General features: G+C 46.8%; 2 protein-coding genes across 2 annotated transcripts; both read right to left on the reverse strand.

Annotated features, from left to right (window-relative positions):
- Nucleotides 1-15,511: 15,511 nt before the first annotated feature.
- Nucleotides 15,512-17,462, reverse strand: LOC123065102 (putative CBL-interacting protein kinase 13). Its single transcript, XM_044488462.1, has one exon. The coding sequence runs from the start codon at nt 17,344-17,346 to the stop codon at nt 15,787-15,789; it is 1,560 nt and encodes a 519-aa protein (XP_044344397.1). The 5' UTR covers nt 17,347-17,462; the 3' UTR covers nt 15,512-15,786.
- A 2,552-nt stretch (nt 17,463-20,014) lies between these two features.
- On the reverse strand, nt 20,015-23,924 carry LOC123069146 (mitochondrial dicarboxylate/tricarboxylate transporter DTC). Its single transcript, XM_044491929.1, has 6 exons — nt 23,579-23,924; nt 22,598-22,681; nt 22,368-22,429; nt 21,327-21,688; nt 20,339-20,553; nt 20,015-20,246 (listed from the first exon to the last, which is right to left on the reverse strand). The coding sequence occupies exons 1-6, from the start codon at nt 23,717-23,719 to the stop codon at nt 20,190-20,192; spliced, it is 921 nt and encodes a 306-aa protein (XP_044347864.1). The 5' UTR covers nt 23,720-23,924; the 3' UTR covers nt 20,015-20,189.
- Nucleotides 23,925-25,471: the final 1,547 nt, after the last annotated feature.

Below are 25,471 nucleotides of genomic sequence, written 5' to 3' on the forward strand. Positions count from 1 at the left end.
TGGAATATTTGAGTATTTATAGAGCAAAGAGGCGATGGAGAGGACCTCTGTGGGGCCCATGATACATTAGGGTGCGCTAGGGGCCTTTGGTGCACCCTGGTGTATCATGGGCCCCACGATCCTCCCCTCATGTGCTTCCTTGGCTCCCAAGTTGTCTTCTGGTCCAAAAAAATCTCCAAAAAGATTCACTGCATTTGGACTCCGTTTGGTACTGATATTCTGCGAAGTAAAAAACAAGCAAAAAACAGCAACTGGCACTGGGCACTATGTCAATAGGTTAGTCCCAAAAAATGATATAAAGTTGCCATAATATGATTGTAAAACATCCAAGAATGGTAATATAATAGCATGGAACAATCAAAAATTACAGATATGTTGAAGACGTATCAGGTGGCTGCCAGCTATGGGGAAGAAGATCTGAGATGGCGAAAGATGGTCTGGAGGGGGGTTCTCTGCTGCGGTGGATGCTTCCGTCGATGGAGCAGCTCAGGTGGGGTGGACGATGACACGGCAGGAGCGGGACAAACCACATCAAGTTTTCTTTCACACCTATCTATAAATGAAGTAAATCTGTAAGGCCTCATTTGAATTGGAGAACTCTAAAAACGCAGGGATAGGAAAAACATAGGAATAGAATATGGATGCATGTGCAAAACAGGATGCAAACACATGATTCCTGTCAACCTGGTGTGACGCCCTCAATTCAATCGTACACTAATCATGCACGCAAATGTGTACGATCAAGATCAAGGACTCACGGGAAGATATCACAACACAACTCTAGACACAAATTAAAATAATACAAGCTTTATATTACAAGCCAGGGGCCTCGAGGGATCGAATACATAAGCTCGAATACACAAGAGTCAGCGGAAGCAACAATATCTGAGTACAGACATGAGTTAGACAAGTTTGCCTTAAGAAGGCTAGCACAAAAGCAACATCGATCGAAAAGGCAAGGCCTCCTGCCTGGGAGCCTCCTAACTACTCCCGGTCATCGGCGGTCTCCATGTAGTAGTAGGCATCGACGGTGGCATCTGGCTCCTGGGCTCCGACATCTGGTTGCATCAACCAGAAAGAAGAAGAAAGGGGGAAAAGGGGGAGCAAAGCAACCATGAGTACTCATCCAAAGTACTCGCAAGCAAGGATCTACACTACATATGCAACATTATCAAAGGAAGGTTGTATATGTGGACTGGGCTGCAGAAAAGCCAGAATAGAGGGAAGAACCTAGTCCTATCGAAGACTAGCATCTTCTGGAAACCACCATCTTGCAGCAAACAGGAGGGAGTAGAGTAGCATAAAGTAAAGTAGTAGTAGTGTTATCAACCTCGGCCAGAGATCCTTTCTCGACTCCCTGCGAGAAAGCAATCCCAGAGCCATACTATCCAGTTATCACCTCATCACAATCCAATTCTCATCACAAGTATCCAGTTCTAGTTGTATCGATCGGGATACAACTCCGAGTGTCCGTTACTGTAGGACAGGCTATCGATAGATGTTTTCTTCCCTGCAGGGGTGCACCAACTTACCCACCACGCTCGATTAACTCCGGCCGGACGCACTTTCCTGGGTCATGCCCGGCCTCGGCCAAACAATACGCCGCAACCCGACCTAGGCTTAATAGAGAGGCCAGCACGCCGGACTAAACCTATGCCCCCAGGGGTCATGGGCCATCTCCCCGGGAACTCCTACACGTTGCGTGGGCGGCCGGTGAGCAGACCTAGCTACCTCCTTCAACAAGGCAGGCGCTTACGCAGTCCAACCCGGCGCGCGCCGCTCAGTCGCTAACGTCTATTAAGCTTCGACTGATGTATACGACGCAGAACGCCCATACTATGCCCACGTGATGGTTAGTGCTATCAGGCCAAAGGCCCCTCGGATCAAATATCCAAATCGTAGTGGATTAGGAACGCGCGGTAACAAGCAGAGACTCACGAAAGATGTGACCCCGTTGCCCCATCTCGAGGACTTGTGGCAAGGGCTAGGAATGCCCGGCCACGCCTCGTAATTATCTCGCGGGCACCTTCCAGGTCAACCCATCTCCACATCACTCACAAATATGCTCGCGCGGGTACCCCTCAGGGTCAACCCGTCTTTAGTAACATGGTTCAGTGTAAAGTCATAGTAATCATAGTAACTGTGTGTCTAAACATCAAGGGGAAAACCCGAGGAATCACCCCCGGTGAATTCCACTCGATATAATCATCAAGGTGAACAAAAGAGGATTCACCCTCGAGGTCCACACTTGAGGGGTTGCACGACAGAGTCGTATCAGAAGTGGTTAAGGAGGAAATCACCCTCGATGACCACGACCGAATAGCTACATTACAGGGTTAACATCTGAAGTGATGTAGAGGTCTCACCCTCGGCACTCGATAGTAACCCAGTAGTGTCGAGCAACTAAGGGGAAGTGATGTGTGGTGTCGGGGCCTGGTCTTCGATCCCATTGATCGAGTCTTCGGTGATGAAGCAAGGGAAACAAGGGCAAGGTGGGGGTCACTGATGGATCTCTAACCAACCTATACTAAGCGGTTTAGGATAAGCAGGTAAGGTACAACAGTAGATACAAAAGCAGGCTATGCATCAGAATAGGTGCAAACAATAACAGTAGCAAATTCTAATGCAAGCATGAGAGAATGGAATGAGCGATATCGGGATGATCAAAGGGGGGGGGGGCTTGCCTGGTTGCTCTGGCAAGGAGGGGACGTCGTCGACGTAGTCGATCACAGGGGCGGCATCGGTCTCGGGGCCTACCGGAGAGAAGAAGGGGAAGAAACAGTAAATATAAAGCAAACATAACATCACAAAGCGTAACATGGCAATATGTTGTGCCGGGTGTGACCTAACATATGGCTACACGATATAGGTGCAGGGGGAAAACAACCGAGAATGTATTCCCGGTTCCGGACCTGTGTCACACATATGACCGGAGGGGAAATGTTCCATGTTCAGCATGCTAGAGGCATGTGACAGATGAACGGACCGCATATTCGGATTCGTTGGATTTTTCTGAGCAACTTTCATATAGAAAACATTTTCATCGGAGTTACGGTTTAATTTCTATGAATTTCTAAAGATTAAACCATTTTCTGGAATTATTAAATTAATAAAAAAGGAATATGACGTCAGCATGATGCCATGCTGACATCAGCAAGTCAACAGCGGCTGTACAGGTCAAACCTGACATGTGGGTCCAATGGGACCCACATGTCAGCCTCTATGACTTTAACAGTGTTAATTTAGACTAACAGGGGGTTAACTAGAGGGTGGGCCCCCATGTCAGTGTCTCATTTAGTTAACTAATTAGTTTCCATTTACTAAACGGTTTAGTTAACTAACTGGGCGGTGGGGCCCGCATGTCAGCGACATGGGGCGGCCACGTCAGCGTGTTGACTGGTCAAACTAGTCAATGGGGCCGGCGGGGCCCATTGGCAGCGTCACTGGGGTGGCCCCAGGCCTGTCCACGTCGGCTGGGTCGGGGGTTTCGCCGCCGGTGTCCAAAACAGCGGCGGGGGCTCGGGAGGTGGTCGGGATTCGGCTACAGGGCGTCTCCGGGCTTGTGTCCTAGCTCGATCGATCGAGCGGATGAAGCCGCATCGTCCTGCGGTGGTGGCCCGGGCGGGGAGTGGCCGGAGCCGTCGCCGGCGACATGGACGGCGGAGACCCGAGGCACGGCGAGCTCGCAAACGGCGCAACGGCGAGCAATACAAGCGGTGCTGAGCACCTACGGCGTCTACGCGTGCAGGCGAGCATGATGAACAAGCTTGCGCGGGCGTTCGGTCACCGGAACGTGGCCAGCGATGAGCTCGGCGGAGGCGAGCTCGGACACGTGGGGAACGGCACCTACGGGCGTGACAACGGCGGGAAGACGAAGGGGAGAGAGGCGAGGCTCACCGGGCGGCTACATAAAGCCCCTGGAAGGTTAGTAGCAGCAGCAGGCGTCGCCGGAGTCGAAGGGGATCGCCGGAGCAGAGGCGGAAGGAGGGCGGCTCGATTCGTTGCCTGCCGTGCTCCCCGGCTTGCGCTCGTGGACGAGGACGAGGAAGTCGACGACGGTGGAGCTGCTGGACAGGTCGGCGAGGCGAATGGGTCCCGGTGGCCGTGAGGACGGGCGAGGCACGGCGGCGACCGCGTCGGCCTCCTCTCCAGAACAAAGGAGAGGGAGAGGGAGAGGTGGAGAGGGTGAGGGGATTCTGGGCGTGGGTGGAGGTAGGTGGGGAGGAGGTCGAGGCGTCGAGGGGAGGGGTCGACCTTATCTTCCTCGTCGACGGCAAGGTGGTTCGGTGGTGACGCGCGGGCGCGCTCCCTCGGTCGGTTGAACAGGGGAAGGGGGGAGCGACCGGGGAGGTTGGGCCGGCTGGGCTGGTTGGGGTCCAAGGGGGGCAGGGGCTGTGGGCCGTCCGGCTGGCCGAGGCCCAAGGGGAGGCCAGGGCTCTCCCACCCCTTCTTCTTTTCCCTTTTTTTGCAGCTTTTCTTTTTTTCTTTTTCTGCATTGCCATTTTCTTCCTGATTGCAAATTGTTTGGCCACCAAAACATTTTTGGAAAATGTCCAATCTGGCCAAATAATTATGATGCAATATACTGCACTGCCACAACAAGTTTGGAAGCAATATAATTCCATTTGGATTTTTGCATTGCATTGAAAGAGTCGAGAAGGTGATGTTGGCTCTGTTTTCAATATGATAGAGTCATCCAGGTACTTTAGATGATGTTGCCACCCTGAACATAATTCACAATGGATTATTTACAAAATTATGAACTTTTTAGTTCCTGGATTTGGACAACTTATATTTCACCTCATAGTTGAATTTCAATTTGAGTTGGAATTTGAAATGAGATATTCCAATGTGATCAAGCACTGTTCAGTAAAATGATTATCTTAATCATAGAGGGTTACTGTAGCATGACACTGGGGGGTGTTACACCTGGGTGTTTGGTTCACAAGAATTGGAAAAACACAGAATGTAGAGAAACATGGTCAAATTAAAGTCAAGCCACGTGAAAATATAAAAGTAAAATCTTATTATATGCCACTAATGCACTTAGTCTTGTTCTTCATGCATGGGAATTTGAAAAGGACGTCAAAGTGGATATTAAAATTCCTACGTTTTTATTTGAAAGAGATACCAAAGGAAAAAAATCCATCAATTTTGCTTTGCTCCATTTGTTCTAATCAAATGCATGAATAGTAGTACCATAGGAAACTTTCCAGTTCCTATGTTTTCCTTCACTTTTTCTTTGAACCAGTGGTGATTCTCGTATGTAGTCTTCAACAGGCTGAAGCCTGCCCTCGAAAGATGTTTTTGTACTACCCAACCAACTAGCTCTACTTCGAGGCCCATCTACACATGCAAAGCTCCAACATGCAGAAATAAAAAATGATCGCTTCCAAGAGAGTCCAACAAGCTAACTTGTCTACTACATCACTCTTATTATATGGGAGAAACTATTTGTATTTCTCATTACTATGTGTTCTCAGTGGGTCTTCTTGCCTGCATGAACTGGATGTTTTTTTGAAAAAAACCTAAAGTTTTTCAATATATACTACATGTGCTCTATTGTACTCCAAAAAAATTTGAGCTTATATGGACAACATAATTAGGTCCATCATTCTGGTTAAAAAATTATATTTTTAAAACCCCAAACAATTCAGTAATAGTACATGTTCCCATTGTAATCTGAAATTTGGTGAGCTTATTTGGTCCGCATGATTATGAGATAATGGCCATCTTACTAAACCGATTCAAATTGTGCTTCAAAAGAGCATTTAGTTTTCTCCATGTTAATTTTGAGACCACTCTTCATTTCATTCTAGATTTGCAACTGTTTTGAATCAAAGGAACCCTAAGGGATCGACATAAATGTAGAGTAAAAAACGATGCGACGAGTATACAACCTCTTTGGCGTAGCTCTGTCGACCTTAGTGTCATTGGGTTGATCGTTGAGGATGGTGCGGTTGGTGTGACTGTCGGAGGCGGGGAAAAAGATCTGAGGTGTCTAGAGACGGCGCCGAGGGTACTGCTCCGCTGTGATGCTGTGATGGACGGTTCCATCATTGGAGCAGTCCGGTGAGGTGTACGTGTTGGAAATATGAGCAATTTACCGAATGATTTTATTAACAGAAATAGTAGATAAAGCATGACTAGTATAGCAGTGATAAAACAAGCCATGCGATTTGACAAAGAGAAGGTAAACAACATGTTCATATATGAACCGTAACTAAACATATCTAGAGCAGACAGTATAGCAGGTTGCATATATGAAATAGAGCCTAACGTGTCTAGGACAAACACTAGAACAAGGAACTGTTGCAAGACTTCTAATAGGAAAAATAAGAACACGTACTAGACAACAGCAAGAGCAGAGGCACTGGACTTGGGGTCGGGGTCTTCCATGTCGTCGAGGAGGTTGTCGACATCGGGGAAGTAGTCGTCGGAGTCCGGAGTGTCCGTGACGAAGAAGTCAGTAGTCGCGCAGAGCACTCCCCAAAAACCTTATCACCCTTCTCCCGTACATGACTTGAAAGGTGCGGTTTCGGAGGCCTACTGTCCCGACCTGCGGTGCACACCTCAAGCCGGGATGGGGAAGATCGTAGCAGCAGCGCAGTGCTCAGGAACCGGTGGCGATAGGAGGAAGTAGTTCTGGTGCGTCTCTCTGAGAGGAGCGACCTCTATTTTATAGGCGCGAGAGAAGGAGGCGAGAGGCTGCGCCGGGAGCTGAAGGGAACGCGGGAGACGAAATGAACAGGCAGCAGCTGAAGAGGCGCGCCGTTCGGATTCAGTGTCCATTACAGAAAAATGTTTCAGCTTCCGAGTGACCTTTCCTATACCCGTAGTGCATGGCAAAAATTTAGACATTGGCTCGGCTCATTCCCGCAACCCACGGCGCATCGTGATGAGGTGTGGCGAGGCGGGCGGAGGAGGAGGAGCGCGCGTGGATGTCCCTCTTGTTCTCATGCTCATACATGTGGGGAAAGAACCTCCCTTATAAAGAGGTCCAACTCCCTCTAAACTAGCAATGTGGGACTAAACTTTAGTTCCACCTCTTGCCTTGCACGAATGGGCTGCGTGGGCCTCTAGGATTTATTAGGAATTTCTAAAACTGCTATTGGGCTGGCCCATAATAGATAAAATTCCAGCAATCCCCCACCAGATCTCAGAGGCACACAAAATTTGCCTTTGGTTTCAAAACACTGTTTTATATACCGGTACTGCAATGGAGACTGCTAAGTTGAACTTCCACCTAAAACTCTATGCTACACTAGTAAGCAACTTGAATAGTGGACTGGGCCTTGAACTGCAAGTTTTCTGCGAATCTAGCTTCACATAGAGCCTTGACCGATACGTGGCTACCGTGGGTCTTCCCCGCGGGTGGAGCTTATGCGTCATACCCCGAGACCTTTCATGAGTTTACTAGAGAGAAGCCTACTCTCATAGATTGCGACGTTTAACAATCAGACTCATATAGGTGCGTTCTTCAAAAGATGTTCTGCAGGACAACATCTCTGCTTCAAAGAGCCACTTAGAACACATTAAGATATACATCAACCTGCCATGCAGATTAGGAGAGTATTGCATCTTCATGGAGTGGTATTTTTAACAGTAAGGGTACTCTCCTCCCAGTTGACCAACAGCTTGTCTTCCCCATCTAATTCACGGGATCTCCGATCACAAAGAACAGGTTACCACTATGAAGAACTCATATTGAGGGTCTCATATCCATCTCCCTCGATGCATTATCTATCACATTACGTGATAGACCCTTAGTGAAAGGATCTGCCAGATTTTTAGACATTTGGATATAATCCAATGCAATAACTCCGGAGTTTCTCATTTTCCTGACAGACTTTAACCTTCTCTGAACATGTCTTGATGACTTCATGTTATCCTTTGAGCTGTTCACTTTCGTGATCACAGTTTGATTGTCGCAGTTCATAAGGATACCCGGTACAGGTTTCTCAACAACCGGCAAGTCATTCAAGAGCCGACGAAGCCAATCTGCTTCGACCGTAGCTGTATCTAGTGTTGTGAGTTCTGCTTCCATTGTTGACCTCGTTAAGATGGTCTGCTTGCAAGACTTCCAAGAAACAACACCACCTCCATGAGTGAACACATAACCGCTCGTGGCCTTTATCTCATCAGCATCTGAGATCCAGTTTGAGTCACTATACCCTTCAAGCACCTTTGGCTGCCCAGTGTAGTGAATTCCATAATTTGCAGTGCCTTTCAAATAACACAAAACTCTCTCTAGAGCTTTCCAATGCACATCTCCTGGTTTTGAGACAAACCGGCTCAGTTTGCTAACAGCAAAAGAGATGTCAGGTCTTGTAGCACTGGCAAAGTACATAAGTGAACCAATAATCTGTGAATATTTCAATTGGTCTCTAGCAATTCTCCGATTCTTTCGAAGCAACACACTAGCATCATATGGTGTTGGAGAAGGCTTGCAGTCACTGTAGCCAAAGCGACTCAAGATCTTTTCCACATAGTGAGATTGAAGCAATGTAATCCCACCATCACCGTCTCTCAACAACTTGATGTTCAGAATGACATCAGCCACTCCTAAATCCTTCATCTCAAAACAGCGAGATAGGAAATCCTTGACCTCCTTAATAACATTCAGATTTGTTCCGAAAATCAGTATGTCATCAACATACAAGCAAAGCATAACTCCCTCGCCCCCACCATGGCGATAGTACACACATTTGTCAGCTTCGTTCACAACAAAGCCTGCAGCTGTTAAAGTTCTTTCGAACTTCTCATGCCACTATTTGGGTGCTTGCTTGAGTCCATACAAAGACTTCAGCAACTTGCACACTTTCCCTTCCTGACCATCTATTACAAACCCATCTGGTTGTTCCATATAAATTTCCTCGTCCAACTCTTCATTTAGGAAAGCAGTCTTAACATCCATTTGATGAACGAGAAGACCATGTGAGGTAGCTAGTGAAAGTAGAACTCGAATAGTAGTCAGTCGAGCCACAGGTGAGTAAGTATCAAAGAAGTCTTCACCTTCCTTTTGGGTATAACCCTTAGCCATGAGCGAAGCCTTGTACTTTTCGATAGTACCATCAGGCCTAAGCTTCTTCTTGAATACCCATTTGCATCCTATAGGTTTGCACCCATAAGGATGATCAGTTATCTCCCAAGTTTCATTCGCCAAGATGGAATCCATCTCGCTACGAACCGCTTCCTTCCAGTAGTCAGCATCTTCTGATGCATAGGCCTCTGAAATAGAACTGGGAGTATCATCTATGAGATACACAAGAAAATCATCACCAAAGGACTTTGCTGTCCTATGTCTCTTGCTCCTAGTAGGAACTTCATTGTTTTCCTCCACAGGACTTTCAAAGTGTTCCATCGAAATGGCAGGTTAGGTAATTGTAACTGATTCCCGATTCGATGAACTGGGCATCTCCTGATTAGATGAGGTAGCCATATCCTTCATGGGAAAGATATCTTCAAAGAAAGTCGCATCATTCGACTCCATGATCGTACCGATATGCATGTCAGGTACCTCAGATTTTACAACCAAGAATCTATAGCCAATGCTATGAAAAGCATATCCCAGGAAAACACAATCCACAGTCTTTGGTCCAAGCTTCCGCTTCTTTGGAATTGGAATATTGACTTTGGCCAAACAACCTCATGTTCGCAGATAAGAGAGTTTTAACCTTTTCTTCTCCCATTCCTCGAATGGAGTTATCTCTTTGTTCTTTGTGGGGACTCGATTTAGGACATGACATGCTGTCAATATCGCCTCCCCCCACCATGCCTTGGAGAGACCCGATGTGCCTAACATGGCATTAACCAAATCAGTTAGAGTACGGTTCTTTCTTTCGGCCATCCCATTTGACTAAGGTGAGTAGGGAGGCGTCCTCTCATGGATGATACCATGTTCCGCACAAAAAGCATCAAATTCATTGGAAAAATACTCTCCACCACGGTCGGACCTAAGCCTCTTGATTTTTCGATCAAGTTGGTTTTCCACTTTAGCTTTATAGATCTTGAAAAAGTTCAAAGCCTCATCCTTAGATTTCAGAAGATACACACGGCAATATCTAGTGGAGTCGCCAATTAACGTCATGAAATATTTCTTTCCACCTTTTGTCAAAACACCATTCATTTCACATAGATCTGAATGTATAAGTTCTAGTGGTGCAAGATTTCTCGTCTCCGCAGTCACGTGAGACTTACGAGGTTGCTTAGCTTGCACACACACTTGACACTTAGATCCCTTGACAGTGGTGAAACTAGGGATTAAGTTCAACTTCGCTAGTCGCGACATGCAACCAAAGTTAACATGACAAAGACGTGAATGCCACACATTTGATTCACTATTGTTGCAAATATGATTAACAACTTTATTGCAAACGTCTAATAAGGATAAACGAAACAGGCATCCTGACTCATAGCCTTTACCAACAAAGGTTCCATACTTGGATATTACAAATTTATTCGACTCAAAGACAAGCTTATAGCCATCTCTACACAGAAGAGATCCGCTAACAAGATTTTTATTGACGGAGGGGACATAATGCTCGTTCTTCAGCCGCACGATCTTCCCCGAAGTAAACTTCAGATCGATCATGCCAACACCACGAACAGAAGCACTTGAACCGTTGCCCATCAGCACGGTTGAAGTCCCTGCGGTCTGATAAGACGAAAACATGGAAATATCACTGCATACATGCACATTAGCACCCGTGTCAATCAACCAATCAGGAGAATGACATACTGAAAGAATAGTGGGAAATATACCATACCCAGCATCCTTCATGTCAATGTCTCCGATGACAACATTAGCGGTCTTGCCGCCTTTCCCAGGATGACGCTTGTCATAGCGATTAGGACAACTAGGAGCCCAACGATCAGGATCTCCACACACATGACAAACACCTTTCTTCTTGTCACTCTTCTTCTTGAAGTTCGTGTGTTGTACAACCTTGTTCTTCCCATCAAACTTTGCTTTACCATCAAGCTTGCCCTTGTTCTTGAACTTGTGGGACTGGAAGTTTTTCTTCTATACTAGATTGGCACTAGATCCTCCCTCAATACCTCGAGCACTTGTGTCCTTTGCTCTCGCCTTTTCTTCCACATCAAGAGTACCAATGAGATCCGGGACGAAAAATTCCTGTCTATTATGCTTCAGTAAGGTAGCAAAGTTCCTCCACGAAAGAGGAAGCTTAGTGATGATACCCCCGGCAACAAACTTGTCCGGTAGGATACAATTGAAGTGCTCAAGTTCTCTAGCAAATGACTGTATCTCATGAGCTTGCTCAACCATGGAGCGCTCTTCAGTCATCCTGTAGTCATAGAATTGCTCCATGATGTACAGCTCAGTGCCAGCATCCGAGACCCCAAACTTGGCCTCGAGTGCATCCCACATATCTTTTCCATTATCAATTGACGCATAAGCATCAACTATGTTCTCACCAAGAACACTCAAGAGAGCAGCCTTAAACAAAGTATCCATTTTCTGAAAAGCTTGTGCCTGTTGAGCATCAAGTTCTCCTTCAGGTCTACCAAGAGTGGCTTCATAGCAACTCATGGTTTGAAACCATAAGACTGCTCTCACGCGCCACCTCTTATATTGGATACCCTCAAACATAGGAGGTCTCATGGAAGCAGCAAAATCATTCGAGGTAAATTGCCTATAATAAGGTTTTTGGATTGTTGGAAATATGAACAATTTACCGAATGATTTTATTAACAGAAATAGTAGATAAAGCATGACTAGTATAACAGTGATAAAACAAGCCATGCGATTTGACAAAGAGAAGGTAAACAACATGTTCATATATGAACCGTAACTAAACATATCTAGAGCAGACAGTATAGCAGGTTGCATATATGAAATAGAGCCTAACGTGTCTAGGACAAACACTAGAACAAGGAACTGTTGCAGGACTTCTAATAGGAAAAATAAGAACACGTACTGGACAGCAGCAGGAGCAGAGGCACTGGACTTGGGGTCGGTGTCTTCCATGTCGTCGAGGAGGTTGTCGATGTCGGGGAAGTAGTCGTCGTTGGGGAAGTAGTCGTCGGAGTCCGGAGCATCCGTGACGAAGAAGTCAGTAGTCGCGCAGAGCGCTCCCCAAAAACCTTATCACCCTTCTCCCGTACAGGACTCAAAAGGTGCGGTTTCGGAGGCCTACTGTCCCGACCTGCGGTGCACGCCGCAAGCCGGGATGGGGAAGATCGTAGCAGCAGCGCAGTGCTCAAGAACCGGTGGCGATAGGAGGAAGTAGTTCTGGTGCGTCTCTCTGAGAGGAGCGACCTCTGTTTTATAGGCGCAAGAGAAGGAAGCGAGAGGCTGCGCCGGGAGCTGAAGGGAACGCGGGAGATGAAACGAACAGGCAGCAGCCGAAGAGGCGCGCCGTTCGGATTCAGTGTCCACTACAGAAAAAAGTTTTAGCTTCCGAGTGACCTTTCCTATACCCATAGTGCGTGGCAAAAATTTAGACATCGGCTTGGCTCATTCCCGCAACCCGCGGCGCGTCGTGGCGAGGAGTGGCGTGGCGGGCGGCGAAGGAGGAGCGCGCGTGGATGTCCCTCTTGTTCTCATGCTCATACATGTGGGGAAAGAACCTCCCTTATAACGAGGTCCAACTCCCTCTAAACTAGCAATGTGGGACTAAACTTTAGTTTCACCTTTTGCCTTGCACGAATGGGCTGCGTGGGCCTCTAGGATTTATTAGAAATTTCTGAAACTGCTATTGGGCTGGCCCATAATAGACAAAATTCCAGTAGTACGCCGGCATCCGAAGCAGGACAAGACAGACAACGTTATTCGGAAGTGGGATTCTAATAGAATCTGCAATAGATGATTAAAATACATCACCAAAAAATGCTAGATGTAAAATGAATCAACAGCGCGGCAGCCACTCCAACAAATGATGTAAAAACCGTTGACTCTGAACTTAACTGAATTTTACCGTCGAAACTAAATTTTACTGTCGAAACTGATTGCACTGGTAGCAGAGCACTGCACTAGTAGTTTAGGCCACTCAAGCACTAATAGCAAAGAAGCAATGATCTAAAATCAGCAACCACTTGAGCAAGGAACACACTAGTATAGAGTAGCCGAAGCAGTAGCTCGCACAGCAGCAGCAGCAGCGCCCGGAGCGACAGGTAGAATTCCTCGGAAGTTTGAGCTTTTTGTTGAACTGATTGGCGCGCGTAGTTCTACACGGTATCAAAGTCAAGAGGTCCGCCCCTCTTATACCTCGTCGGTCGCCGCTCGTGACTGCTATCGCTGCAACACTGCTGCTAGCCGCCATGGGAGAGGTGAGACGATGGGAGGCGAGGGACAGCCGATGGCGGAGATGAAGATACGCGGTTTGGCCTGACGACGCCTCAGATTGAGAGAGGGATTGTGTCGTGCAAGTATTGGGAGACCCGTAGGGATTGCCAAATGTTGGTGGCATGCCAACATATATTGGCTAGCCAAATTTTATCAGCCAGGCAGGCATGCCCTAGTGACGTAAGATTTTATGCCAGATAAATCGTACTACATTAACAAACCAAATATTAGTCAAAATCTCGTCTTAGCTAAACTATCATGCAATATGATTAGCCCACGCAGGCCATCCCAGCACATCGTCGTCAGTCCTCCCCGGGCCCACCAACACCTACCTCCGGAGAAAATGGACTGAAAACCGGGTGCCAAATCTTATCATGTCAAACTAACTACAGTAGCCAGACAACTAACTAATCGCCAGGTTAAGGTATCTACCAGTACCTCTTTCCAGTCCGTCCGCAACGCAGCGGCCGTCGACGAGTGACGCCGCCTACTCCTAGTTTAATCCGCAGGCCGATGACACGCACGCTAAAACTTGCCACGCGACCTGGCCTAACCCGTGCGCGCCTACGTGTGCACCTGACCTGTCCTCGTTTAGATCTCGCGACGTAAACAAAACTTAATCCAGGCTCAGCGTCGTGCCAGCTGAGGCAGGTCTTCCAAAGTTGTCACTTTCGAAAAGAATTAGTGTAATGTCAAAACGACCGTGTGATGCGAAATCGTGGGGCGGAAGGGGCAGTGCGACGACGTACGCGGCGCCTCCGGTTGGCCTGCCGAGATTGTTTAATCACGGGGCCGTTTTGAGCTCGTGGCTGTGAAATTTCGGAGCTGTGTTTAGTTTATCTAAAAATTATGGTCCATATATGAGATCAATAGAACATTGATACAACCGGCTGAACGGGCTCACGGACACAAAACCGACTCTAAACAAACGAGGGACTATAACTATGACTATATACCTCGTATTTTTTTTTCTAAAAGCCGTAACTAAACTTGTCATCGTCACGCGATCATTATGCTTCCCCCATAATGAACAACATCGAGAAATGCAATAACTGAGCTACCTATGAAGAATCTCGTTGCAATTGTGCTAAACGTATCGGTGTGGGGATCAACCCGATCTAGGCAAGCATCGACACTAGTATCGCCGGACCAAGCCGACAATTTATCTCGCAAACAGTTGAAAAAAGAGCTTGTTGAAGAAGGTGAAGTTATCGCCGATCAAACACATAGAACCACACCGTTCACGAAAGAATTGGGGCCGAAGAACCTTTATTACAGTGATATTGTCATCGCCTTAAACCAAGACAGAGGCAGTACTTAGGTAAGTCTAGGTGTACCCTATTTAACTAGCTGTCATAAAACTAGAAGCTATTTCAAGACAACTGGAATGGCTTTCTGGAGTTAAAACATCTCAATGTTTTTGGAACATATTGTCCTCGTTTGATTGCTATGAACTTCTTATAAATTGCGTATCATTCTCCTGGGCTAGACTGCTTCAGAACTTCAGATTATGTGCTCATTGAGTCATTGGAGAAAATATCTGGTGCTACGAGAGCACCTCACATTAGGTGCTCACGCGCGACCTCGGTCGTTGATATCACGGATGTGGACCAAAGTGTCATTTTGGAAATGTCTGGGGGATTTTCTGCAAAACATTCATGCTGGATTTGTCTTTCTTGTTTCTCAATGTGCATTTGAAATTTTGATTTGAAATTTTTAGGGATTGTACATTCATGTCATGGTAACATCCATAATTTTTTCAATTTTTTTGAAACATTTAAATGTGCATTTTGGAAACTGGGAGCACCTAATGTGAGGTGCTCCCGTGGCACCCGAATTCATTGGCCCGCCAATTCTCGTATAAGTATATCAACAATTGATGTATTCCTTTCTATCCATAGTAATTATCGTTTAAGCAAATGTATGTAACATTGAAATACATCTAGATACATCTGTTTGAACGGTAAATAATATGAATCGAAGGGAGGGAGTACTAGCACGTGCATCATGTATTCATCTATGTATGACACATCAGTTTGACAGTGATCAGTACATGAAGATTATGTGGCTGTGAGGGTTTGTACAAAAAGAAATCAATTGGTTTCATTAATTTCCTTCTCAAAATATACAGTGAATTCATACATCAACAACATCAAACATCTCACACTTAACAGTTAACACACATGACCCCCTAATAATTAATTAACAACCCTCCCATTTCCCCATTTTACCCTTTACACAGTGTCATGGATGGAATGGACCTTTCAAAATAGGCACCATCCATAGCCACTGCACCGCCCCAAAAAATGGTGTATGTATGTACATACATTTTTGGTACATACATACGTATGTATTTGTGTGCCAGATATGTACGTATGTACGCACAGCCCTACGGCCAACAGGCCAAGTATACGGACGCCGTGTAGACGACTAGTCAGACAGACGTGGGTGCGTGCCTGCATGCATGGACGGCACGATCACACGCTCCGAGTGAGCTCCTTGGAGCCGCCGCGTGGCGCCGGCTCCTCGGTCATGAGCTCCCGCAGGCTGGGCTTCAGGCGCGCCCGGTAGAACTCCTCGTACTCGGCCGCGCCGCCGGACTTGCGCCGCACCTCCACGACCACCAGCTCCGGCGTCAGCTCGTAGATCTCCGCGGCCACCGCCAGCGCGCCGTTAGCGCCCTCGCGTGTTCCCTCCATGATCACCGACCCGTCCTCCCGAGCCCGCACCGCCATGCCCGCCGCCGCGGCCGTCCGCTCCAGCGCGGCCAGGATCTGCTCCACCGGCGCCGCCGACACGAACCGCGCAGCGTTCTGCTGCTGCTCGCCCTCCCCGCTGCTCCCCTCGCCGCCGCCGTCCTCGAACAGACCCGAGAGGTCGAACCCCGGGGAGAAGGAGATGAGGTCGAACGCGTTCAGGCTCGACCGCCGCCGCGAGCTCCCGCCCAGCTGCCCGAACCTCCCTTCCAGCAGCGACGGCGCCGATCCGCACGACGTCATCCCACCCGAGATTTTTTGTTGCTGATCGGTCGCGTCACCGTAGTCGCTGCCGTCCGCCGTCCGCGGGGTGTCGGGCGGCGAGGTGGGCGCATAGGCATCGCCGTCGTCGAGGTCGAAGCAGGTGAAGGAGCGGTCGTCCTCGATGCGGAAGGAGAAGCGGCGGAATCCGACCTTGAACCATTCGTTGTCCATGATCTCGTCGATGGTGGCGCGGCGCAGCGGCTTGGTGTCGAGCACGCAGTGCATGAGGCGGAGGAGCTCCGGGGAGAACCACTTGGGGCAGCGGAAGTCGCCCCTGTGGATCTTGCGGTACATGCCGACGAGGTTTCGGTCCTGGAACGGTAGGTAACCGGCGCCTAGGACGAAGAGCACGACGCCGCATGACCAGAGGTCGGCCTTGGCGGCGTCGTAGCCGCGGCGGGAGAGCACCTCGGGGGCAACGTACGCCGGGGTGCCGCAGAAGGTGTGGAAGAGCCCGTCGTGGCGCATCTGCTCGGCGACGGCGGAGAGGCCGAAGTCGGAGACCTTGAGGTCGCCGGCGTCGTCAACGAGGAGGTTCTCAGGCTTGATGTCCCGGTGGTACACCCCGCGCGCGTGGCAGAAGGCGACGGCGGAGACCAGCTGCTGGAAGTAGCGCCGGGCCTCGCCCTCCGGCAGGGGGCCCTTGGCGACCTTCGCGAACAGCTCGCCGCCGCGCACGTACTCCATGACGAAGTAGATGCGGAGCTTGGTGGCCATGACCTCGTAGAGCTGCACGATGTGCGGGTGGCGCACGCGGCGGAGCGCGGCGATCTCGCGCTTGATGTGCGCCGTGAGGCCGGACTTGAAGACCTTCTCCTTCTCGATCACCTTGATGGCCACCTCCTCGCCGGTGGCCACGTTGCGCGCCTGGTACACCTTGGCGAAGTTGCCCTGCCCCAGCATCTTCCCCACCTCGAAGCGCCCCAGCAGCAGCGCCTTCTTCCCCTCGCGCTCGCGCCCGCTGGCCCCGCCGGCCATGGCCCTGCCGCTGCTCCCCTTGCTTGCCATCCGCGCCATTGATCCACGAGCAAGAATCAAATGAAAGAACTTCACTAGCTAGCTAACTGCAAAGAATGGAGCGAGAGGAGAGAATTTCCTTCAAAAAAATTTGAAAATTTCCCTTCGACAAAAGAATGCGGAGAACTGAATGGGGGGAGAGGAGAGAATAGAATGGAGACATGGGATGCCGTTTAAATAGATGCCCCGAGGAGTGTGGTGCTCCGCGCTGGACTCTAAAGGCAAAGAGTTTCAAAAAGAAAAAAACTCTTAAAGAAAAGATTGACTTTTTTGGTAATGTTCTCTTTTTTCATTAGTCTCCATGAACAATTCTTATTGGTGAGATTTTGCATTTCTTTACTCCATTGTATAGTGAATTAACGCGCAAATAAGTTTTCGTGTTCTCAAGTCAATTGATTTTCCTTTTTGCATTGTAGAATTTGCCTTCTTGCACAGTTAGAGTATCTGAATATGTGACAGCCTAGAGCTAATTTGGGCATACATGATGAGAGGCCGATCCAACTGTTCATTTGTGGATTATGATGCTATATTGGCCGTCGGTTCCGAGTAAGGATCTTGATCTGCAGATGATCAGTTCAGAGTTCTCTTTTCTGCTATGATGGTACTGTTATTTAGTCGGAAAATAGTTAGATGTCAAATCCTCATTTGACAATTGGATGGAAACTAATATGAGTCCAATTCTGATTGGACCAGATGGTCGGTGCAGTATGACATTTCAACATTTGACAGGCACATTGTTGCTATCCTCCACGTAGGAGGAAGGTTGGTGGGTCACCACTTAAACAACAACAATTTCTTGTGTTAGTCAAGAAACTTTGGCATAGCGTCCTTAGATGCCACCTGTTTGTCCTGGCAACTACTTAACTCTTCCGAGATCTGGAAAGGAAATAGAAACCAAAAATGCGTTAGTATTATTTTGATGAATATGAGCAGTCTTAACTCGGAGTTCATACATTTCTCACACGTTGCACTTGGAGGAAAAGGGGCAATGTACATGGGAAAGGATTCTTCGGAGCCTCAGAGGTTGTTTGAAAAATTCCTTTAAAAAGGTTAATATCAGATAACACTACACTCTCTACAAGATCTTTTCAGATAGAGAATAATGGCCTTTTTGTTGCTCCAAGGTCAGTTGGTCTCAAGAAGACAAGCAGAAGGAATGTCCCAGATTGTCGTCTAGTCGTAGCAGCCTCCCAAGGTACCAGGGGACAGTTTACGGTTGAGTCTGTTCCTTACCTCTCTCCTTCGCTCAAAACAACACAAGAAACTAGTACTTTTCCACAGTGCCCTTGTCCATGTTCATTATTTGACTTTGCGTTTCTTTTCACAAGTCACAAGGGCGCACTGCATGGTCGACACGATGAAACTTTCACGGGCTTTAACAAACGGAAGAAAAATCATTATGGCTACCTCTTGGAGCATAGAAAATGCCGAGAGAAAACTTCAAGAATGGATAAACATTTAGGGAAAATATTTTAAAAACGCAATAATATGGATATATAACTATGGATGGGGCGCCCGGGCCTGGCATTACACGTCAGATCCAACACACGGCCACGGGCAAGAAAATGATGTGACCACCACTAATAGCTGCCAGCCCAACAACACGGAAGGAGGCTACAGAAATTTTCCTGTCTGGCTTTTCTGCCATATATCAAAACTGGGTGCTTCTGTTCTGGTCAAATGCAATTTGCAGGTATGTTGTCGGTGCTTCTGTTCTGGCTACAAGCGTGCGTGAGGAGCTAGATTACTGAAATTCAGCCACAGGGTCAGGGCGCAGGGACAGTCCATTTGTCCATGCCCCGTAGCCTTTCTGTTATCCGCTTATTCTTTTCTCCAAATGCTAGTGCCCTAGTAGTACTATTACTATTTTGTGCATAGCCCTTTTAGGCTGGGCACTACTACCTACCTAGTATGCTCTGATGGAAGTTGAGAGTACTTGGATCTGAATGCTGGCAAAGTATATAGCCTGTCATAGTAGCATTAAGAAGGGGTACCAGTAGTAACTGAAATGTCCTGTTGAACTGTTAGTGCGGCAAGGCCAGTGGACCTGCATCATCAAAAGAAGCACATGATGAACAATGTAAGACGTAACAGCGGCATTTTGGATTTCCATCAGTACATCAAGATAAAGAAAATACGAGGCAATGTTTTCAACATTTATCGTAGGTAATTTACATTTTAGATCTGTAAATGTGGCAGTCCGACATCGTGCATTTCATACAGAATGACAGCAGCAAACCAGAAACCATACAATACCTAGCATGATCAACAGCTGACACAAACATCCACTATCACATTTCACCGGATGCAGCAGTGGCACACAACAGAACCAACAAAAATGTTTGTGCGTGATATACCAAGAAAAATACAACAACAACGAGAATTAACTACACATATTACCCTGCCAAAAAAAGATACATGTTGACACTTGTCAAACATAAGGCCTAAACAAATATATAGTCCCTCCGTCCGAAAAAACTTGTCCTTCAAATGGATGTATCTAGCACCAAGTTAGTGTTAGATACATCTATTTGAGGAACAAGCTTGGGGCAAGTTTCTTCGGACGGAGGGAGTACTGAAAAAGTTTGTTTGATGTCTGGCTCCACTGATGAGATGGGTTCAACCCGGTGGTGGCATATCTGCTCCTAACTCTACTTTCAGCCAAAAGTTACCCAGAAATGATATGATTATTTCTTCTGAAAGACACAGAGAACAATGGTAGCATATAGGCCAAGGAGATAAGTACAGATTTTGTCTATCAGAACCAACTGCTGATTTATACTGTAGGTACAAAGCAGCTACACTATTATAATTTGTCGGCAAGGATAGCATAGCACGGCACTTTAAAGGCCGACACGCTTCTCGACCTTCTGGATCTGATTCAAGAATATCCAAGTCATCTGCATACAAGATGTCATTAAGTAAGTTTGATAGACATGAAGTTGAAGAGTTGACTATTAAGTAGAGAAACACCGTGTATTAGTTGCATTACCATGACATGTGGAGCAATCCTGACACAGTAGACCGGAAAGCCAGTGTAGAACTTAAATGGACCACCACTCTTCAAGGTCTTCATTGCACAGTCAAGAGACCCAGTGTATGGATACTTTCCAGTAGCATCAGGTTGCATCTTCTGAACCTGTGTCTTAACATAGTCGAAGGGCAAACTGCAAGCAGACGCGAAGAATCCTGAAACAGCACTGGCCCCTACAAGAGAAATTCAATATATCATATAAGGAATGAGTAGAGCAAACATGAGGATAATGGGAGTATCAGGACCATGTAGTTTTAATAACAGAACGAAAAGACAAACATAACACGGTGAAAAACTACAACAAAAAAGACTGACATCAAAGTGTGTAATGAAAGGCATGTGAATGAACAGTTATTTCGGTAGCAGTGCACTGCTTATTTGACACATGTGATACAAATCTGTTTATATTTTTATGGAAAAATGGCAAGTAAGGTCCATGCAAATCTGTCAACCGGAGCACAAACTAAGCAAATGGAAGGCTAGTTTCAGCATGCCTATCATCATGCAGCTAGCTTCAACAGGTCAGCGGAGCATTGAAACCTATAGGTTTTCTTTTGAAATAAAATTGACTGAAATGCTGCCTCATCTATTAAGGAAGAGTGAGTTACGCATACAGATGGGAAGATGCACCTTGCGACATGAGGTCGGCTAACAAACAAAGCAAAGAACCCTGCTAGCAATCCAGAGATCTTAACTCAAGTTTAGAACATGGCGTGATAGTTGAGGTGTCCATGGTACTTCTACACTGAATCATTTCTCGGTTCTAACATTTTATTCTTTATTCTCCTCCAGACAATGCACTGAAGATGCCAGAGTCCAAGGCCTATAGATAGCATGACCAGCATACCACTCTGATTCACGTCTCAAAATGCACAGCTAATTCTCAGAAGAGAAATGATAAAACATAAATATTGCATCAAATTCAATGAAACTAAAATAACCTTACCAAGCATTGTAGAAAGTTCACCAGCACCAAGTTTGTCTCTAAGTACCTCAACACTCTGATCATAGGAGGCAAGCATGCCCATGTTTAGTGACATCGCTCTAGCTACAGTTGGACCTGCGCCCTTCCAAAGTGCCAGAACACCTTCATCAGCAATAATACGATAAAGTGCATGAAAAGCATTCTTATAGTGGCGGCGCTGGGCTGCTGGCAAGGTTGAATCAGCCTGCATCCTAATGAGTGCCAAATCCGCAGGACTACCAAAACACGCTCCAATCGCTCCAGCAGTGAGACCAATAGCAGCCTTCTGGACTAAGGGCAGTGGTTTTCCTTCGTTTGCTTCAACTGCTTTATTTGTGAGAACCCTGAGAAAATACAGCGTGAAGACATAAAATTGATTCAAACATTGAACAGCAGCTAGTGTAGTTAGGATCTAACTTCTAAGATAAAACAGAATCAAAATAGCTGACAGATTATGTGTAAGTGATTTTCCTGAATACTCTTTATAGTAATAACACGACAGATAACATATCATCTGCCTTGCAGTTAGTACAGAGTGATGTAAAAAACACAATGGTTGATGTTGTATGATGGCTTCAACTTAAATATTTTATTCCATCTCCAGGAGTGATGAGTCTTGCAGCTTCAACCTTACCTTAGTATCAGTATTTCCTCTTGGAAATCTTTTCAATAGAACTCTAAATCATGAATAAACCATTGTTGATTCAGAAGTTATCCTACAATTGATGGGTCATGCCAAAGTGCGCACTTAGATGGTAAAAAATGCTTATCTGTACAACGACCAACGATAGGTAGCAAGCATTACCATAAAATGTTATTAAAAATATCTAAACTACTGTTTATGCATGAGACATAATCATTTGATACAAAATGGTATTTCACGCCGTTTATGCATTTTCCATTCACCGGCTTAAAAATCAGACATACTATCAACGTCAAATTCACAAACCTTCATGTGCAAATTATTAGATCTTAAAAAAATGAAAGTTACTGATGAATTCAGTTAATGGTTTACATACAAACCTGAAGGATCCAAGTCGAGCGGTTGTGTATGTCGCTTGCCTTAGCAAGCCAGCAGATAATCCCTGCACAAATGAAATGCCAGTCATAACCGTAATAGACTAATTCTCTAGCAAATGGAGTAACACAGGTTTGTCACCAAATTGCAGTACATGCCACATTCACAAGATCAATAATTCAATCCTCAGCACGATGACCAGAATCTGTATGGCAGAAGACCTAAGAGGCCACACCTTGTAAAAGGAACCAACTCCCTCATTAGCAAGCATCTTCTTGGTGACAGAAGTTGCAGAGCCCTCGCCCAACTGGATCTTCACCTGAAACAAAATAGCAACCACCAACTAAGTGCCTGGATCCTAGAGTTAGATACCTAGACCAAAAAACACTCCATGAAAGAAAAAGACCTAAGAGCAGGCAGGTCTCATGGAAACCAAGGCTTTAACAACAATATTACAAGAAAAATCCCCTTAAGGTATAGTACAGATGGGCTACATCCTATGATCCTAAGCCATGAACAGAAAGCAGCATCTTCTCGGAACTTGGAAGTAAACTAAATACAAGAATGTGCAATATGAACTAGACCTGATTAACCGGTTCCCCCAAGCTCTACTGTCTTTTTTCTGTTTTTGGGTTTTATCTCGGTTCCCCTAATTAACTGGGATATGTTAGACTTTTGGTTCAGGTTTTCCTTATAAACTGGACCATCTCTATTCTTCTTAATGAACTGCAGGAACTCCTGCCCTCGCAATGAGGTTCTTCAAAAAAAAAAAAAAAAACTAGACCTGATTAATGTACTCATCAATACAAAAACCAATTAGAATCTTGTGAGCTCATATTCTGATGCAACACATCAGGAATAAATCAACAAAGCCTCAAATCCAGTAGGCAACATTTTTCTTTCTAAGGATAGTCAACTACAACCAAACTCCCAGACGGCCAGACCTGACTCCATAGTTTTGAAACAAACCTAGACCTGACTCCAGTTTCTCAAAATTCCAGTATACATAAGCTGCGATGCGACATTTCCAACCAAATGGAGCAACACTCTCCTTGGACGCAAAATATCAAACAGCTCGCCTACAAAGACACAACCCCGGCCCAAGCCTCAAACCCACTGTTCCGTCGGCATTCCGCAAATGAAAACGTAGAGCTAGAACTGCCCAACTCTCAAGCAGAGCGCGCAGCTCCACTAACCGGCCACCGTGCATGCATACCTTGACCATGTCGATGGGCTGGATGACGCAGGTGGCGAGCATGCCGGAGGCGCCGCCGTTCACGAAGGGCTTCACCGTCTTCCAGACGCCGCTGGCCGCCAACGCCGTCTGCGGCGGCTGCTGCTGCTTCGCATCCGCCATCTCCTCCGCCTCGTATCAACTCCCACCGATCCTGAGCTAGGAGGAGCTCCCGCGCTGCTGTCTGGGCTTCCGGAGAAGCAGAGGTGGTGGGAAACAGAGGAGGCGACGGGGACGTGTGGGAGTATCGTGGCTGGATACCTCGGCGTGAGCCACGAGCCCACGGGCAATTTTCCTCCTCTCGCCTCTCCCTTGGTGTGCGCGAATCATTTCCGGTGAAATGCGATAAGCCGCAGCGCCTCCGCCGTCCGCACCCGCTTCGCATCGGCAGCATGTGGCATGTGGCAATGGTGGGTGGGGCCATGGACTGGGAGGGTAGTGATATGTACTAGCGCGTTCAGGGCATCACTAAATTAGTAGCCGAGCTCCGACGCGACCCAAACAGACACTAGTTTGGTCTGAATTTTTGTTTTGTTTGGATAGGGCAATAGAACGGCGTCCGGCTGTTTTTTTTTAATGTGCTTGCCGTGGGTGGATGCATCTGGTCCGCGACAACTGCTGGATCCCATGTATTGTATACATTTTACGAACTATACACATTGTAAATAGCTTTTACAACCAAATACATTAAACATTGCAAATAGTTTTACAAACAAATCAAAATTATCTTCAATAGATGAAAAAAATGAATCGATACATTTACTGGTTGCCGATGTGATTCCACATGAGCTCAACCAAGTCAACTTGAAGTTGCATATGATATTTCATGATAGAATTGGGTGAACTGTTGAAACGTTTCCGGTTCTTGGCGCCCAGGCTCTAACATTTTGCACCCTGAAAATCCAACCCTTGGTCGTAAATGTTGTCATCACGCTCATACTCCACGATCATGTTGTGCATGATCAGACAAGCAGTCATTACCTCCCAAAGCTTCTCGGTGCTCCATGTCAGTGCAGGGTGTCAAACGACACCCCATCGAGATTGAGGCACACCAAAAGCACCCTCCACATCCTTCCTAGCACTCTTACATTTGGGCAAACTTCTATCTATTCTCTCCTTGTGGGTTGGGTATTGTCTTCACAAGAGTTGACCACTAAGGATAGATACCATCAGCTATGTAGTATCCCTTGTTGTAATGGTGGTCACTGATCTCAAAGTTGACCTCTGGGGATTGGCCTTCTGCAGACCTTGCGAACATTGGAGAACGCTGATGTACGTTGATATCATTGTGAGAACCAGCCATGCCGAAGAAAGAATGACATATTCAAAGATCTTGTGAAGCCACCACTGTCGGTGTCAAAAACGGCAGATCTCGGGTAGGGGGTCCCGAACTGTGCATCTAAGGATCGAAGGTAACAGGAGGCAGGGGACACGATGTTTAACCAGGTTCGGGCCCTCTTTATGGAGGTAATACCCTACTTCCTGCTTGATTGACTTTGATGAGTATAGGGGTTACAAGAGTTGATCTACCTCGAGATCGTAATGGCTAAACCCTAGATGTCTAGCCTGTATGATTGTCCTTGCCTCTACGGACTGAACCCTCCGGTTTATATAGACACCAGAGGGGACTAAGGTCGTACAAAGTCGGTTATAGATGAAGGAAACTACACATCCGGACGCCAAGCTTGCCATCCACGCAAAGGAGAGTCCCGTCCGAACATGGGGAAAGGTCTTTAATCTCACATCTTCATGGCCCATTAGTCCGGTCCATATCACATAGCCCGGACGCCCGAGGACCCCTTAGACCAGGACTCCCTCAATAGCCCCTGAACCGAGCTTCAATGACGATGTATCCGGCGCGCAGATTGTCTTCGG

This window comes from Triticum aestivum, chromosome 3B, assembly GCF_018294505.1.
Source record: "Triticum aestivum cultivar Chinese Spring chromosome 3B, IWGSC CS RefSeq v2.1, whole genome shotgun sequence".
NCBI classification, from domain to species: Eukaryota; Viridiplantae; Streptophyta; class Magnoliopsida; order Poales; family Poaceae; genus Triticum; species Triticum aestivum.

Coding starts and splice junctions, on each gene's coding strand:
- LOC123065102 (XM_044488462.1), bottom strand. CDS start 17,346: ATGGCGCGGATGGCAAGCAAGGGGAGCAGCGGCAGGGCCATGGCCGGC.
- LOC123069146 (XM_044491929.1), bottom strand. CDS start 23,719: ATGGCGGATGCGAAGCAGCAGCAGCCGCCGCAGACGGCGTTGGCGGCC. Junction 20,554..21,326: donor TGAACTTTCTACAATGCTTG/GTAAGGTTATTT, acceptor TTTCTCTTGTAG/GGGCCAGTGCTGTTTCAGGA. Junction 20,247..20,338: donor GGATTGCTCCACATGTCATG/GTAATGCAACTA, acceptor TCTTGTATGCAG/ATGACTTGGATATTCTTGAA.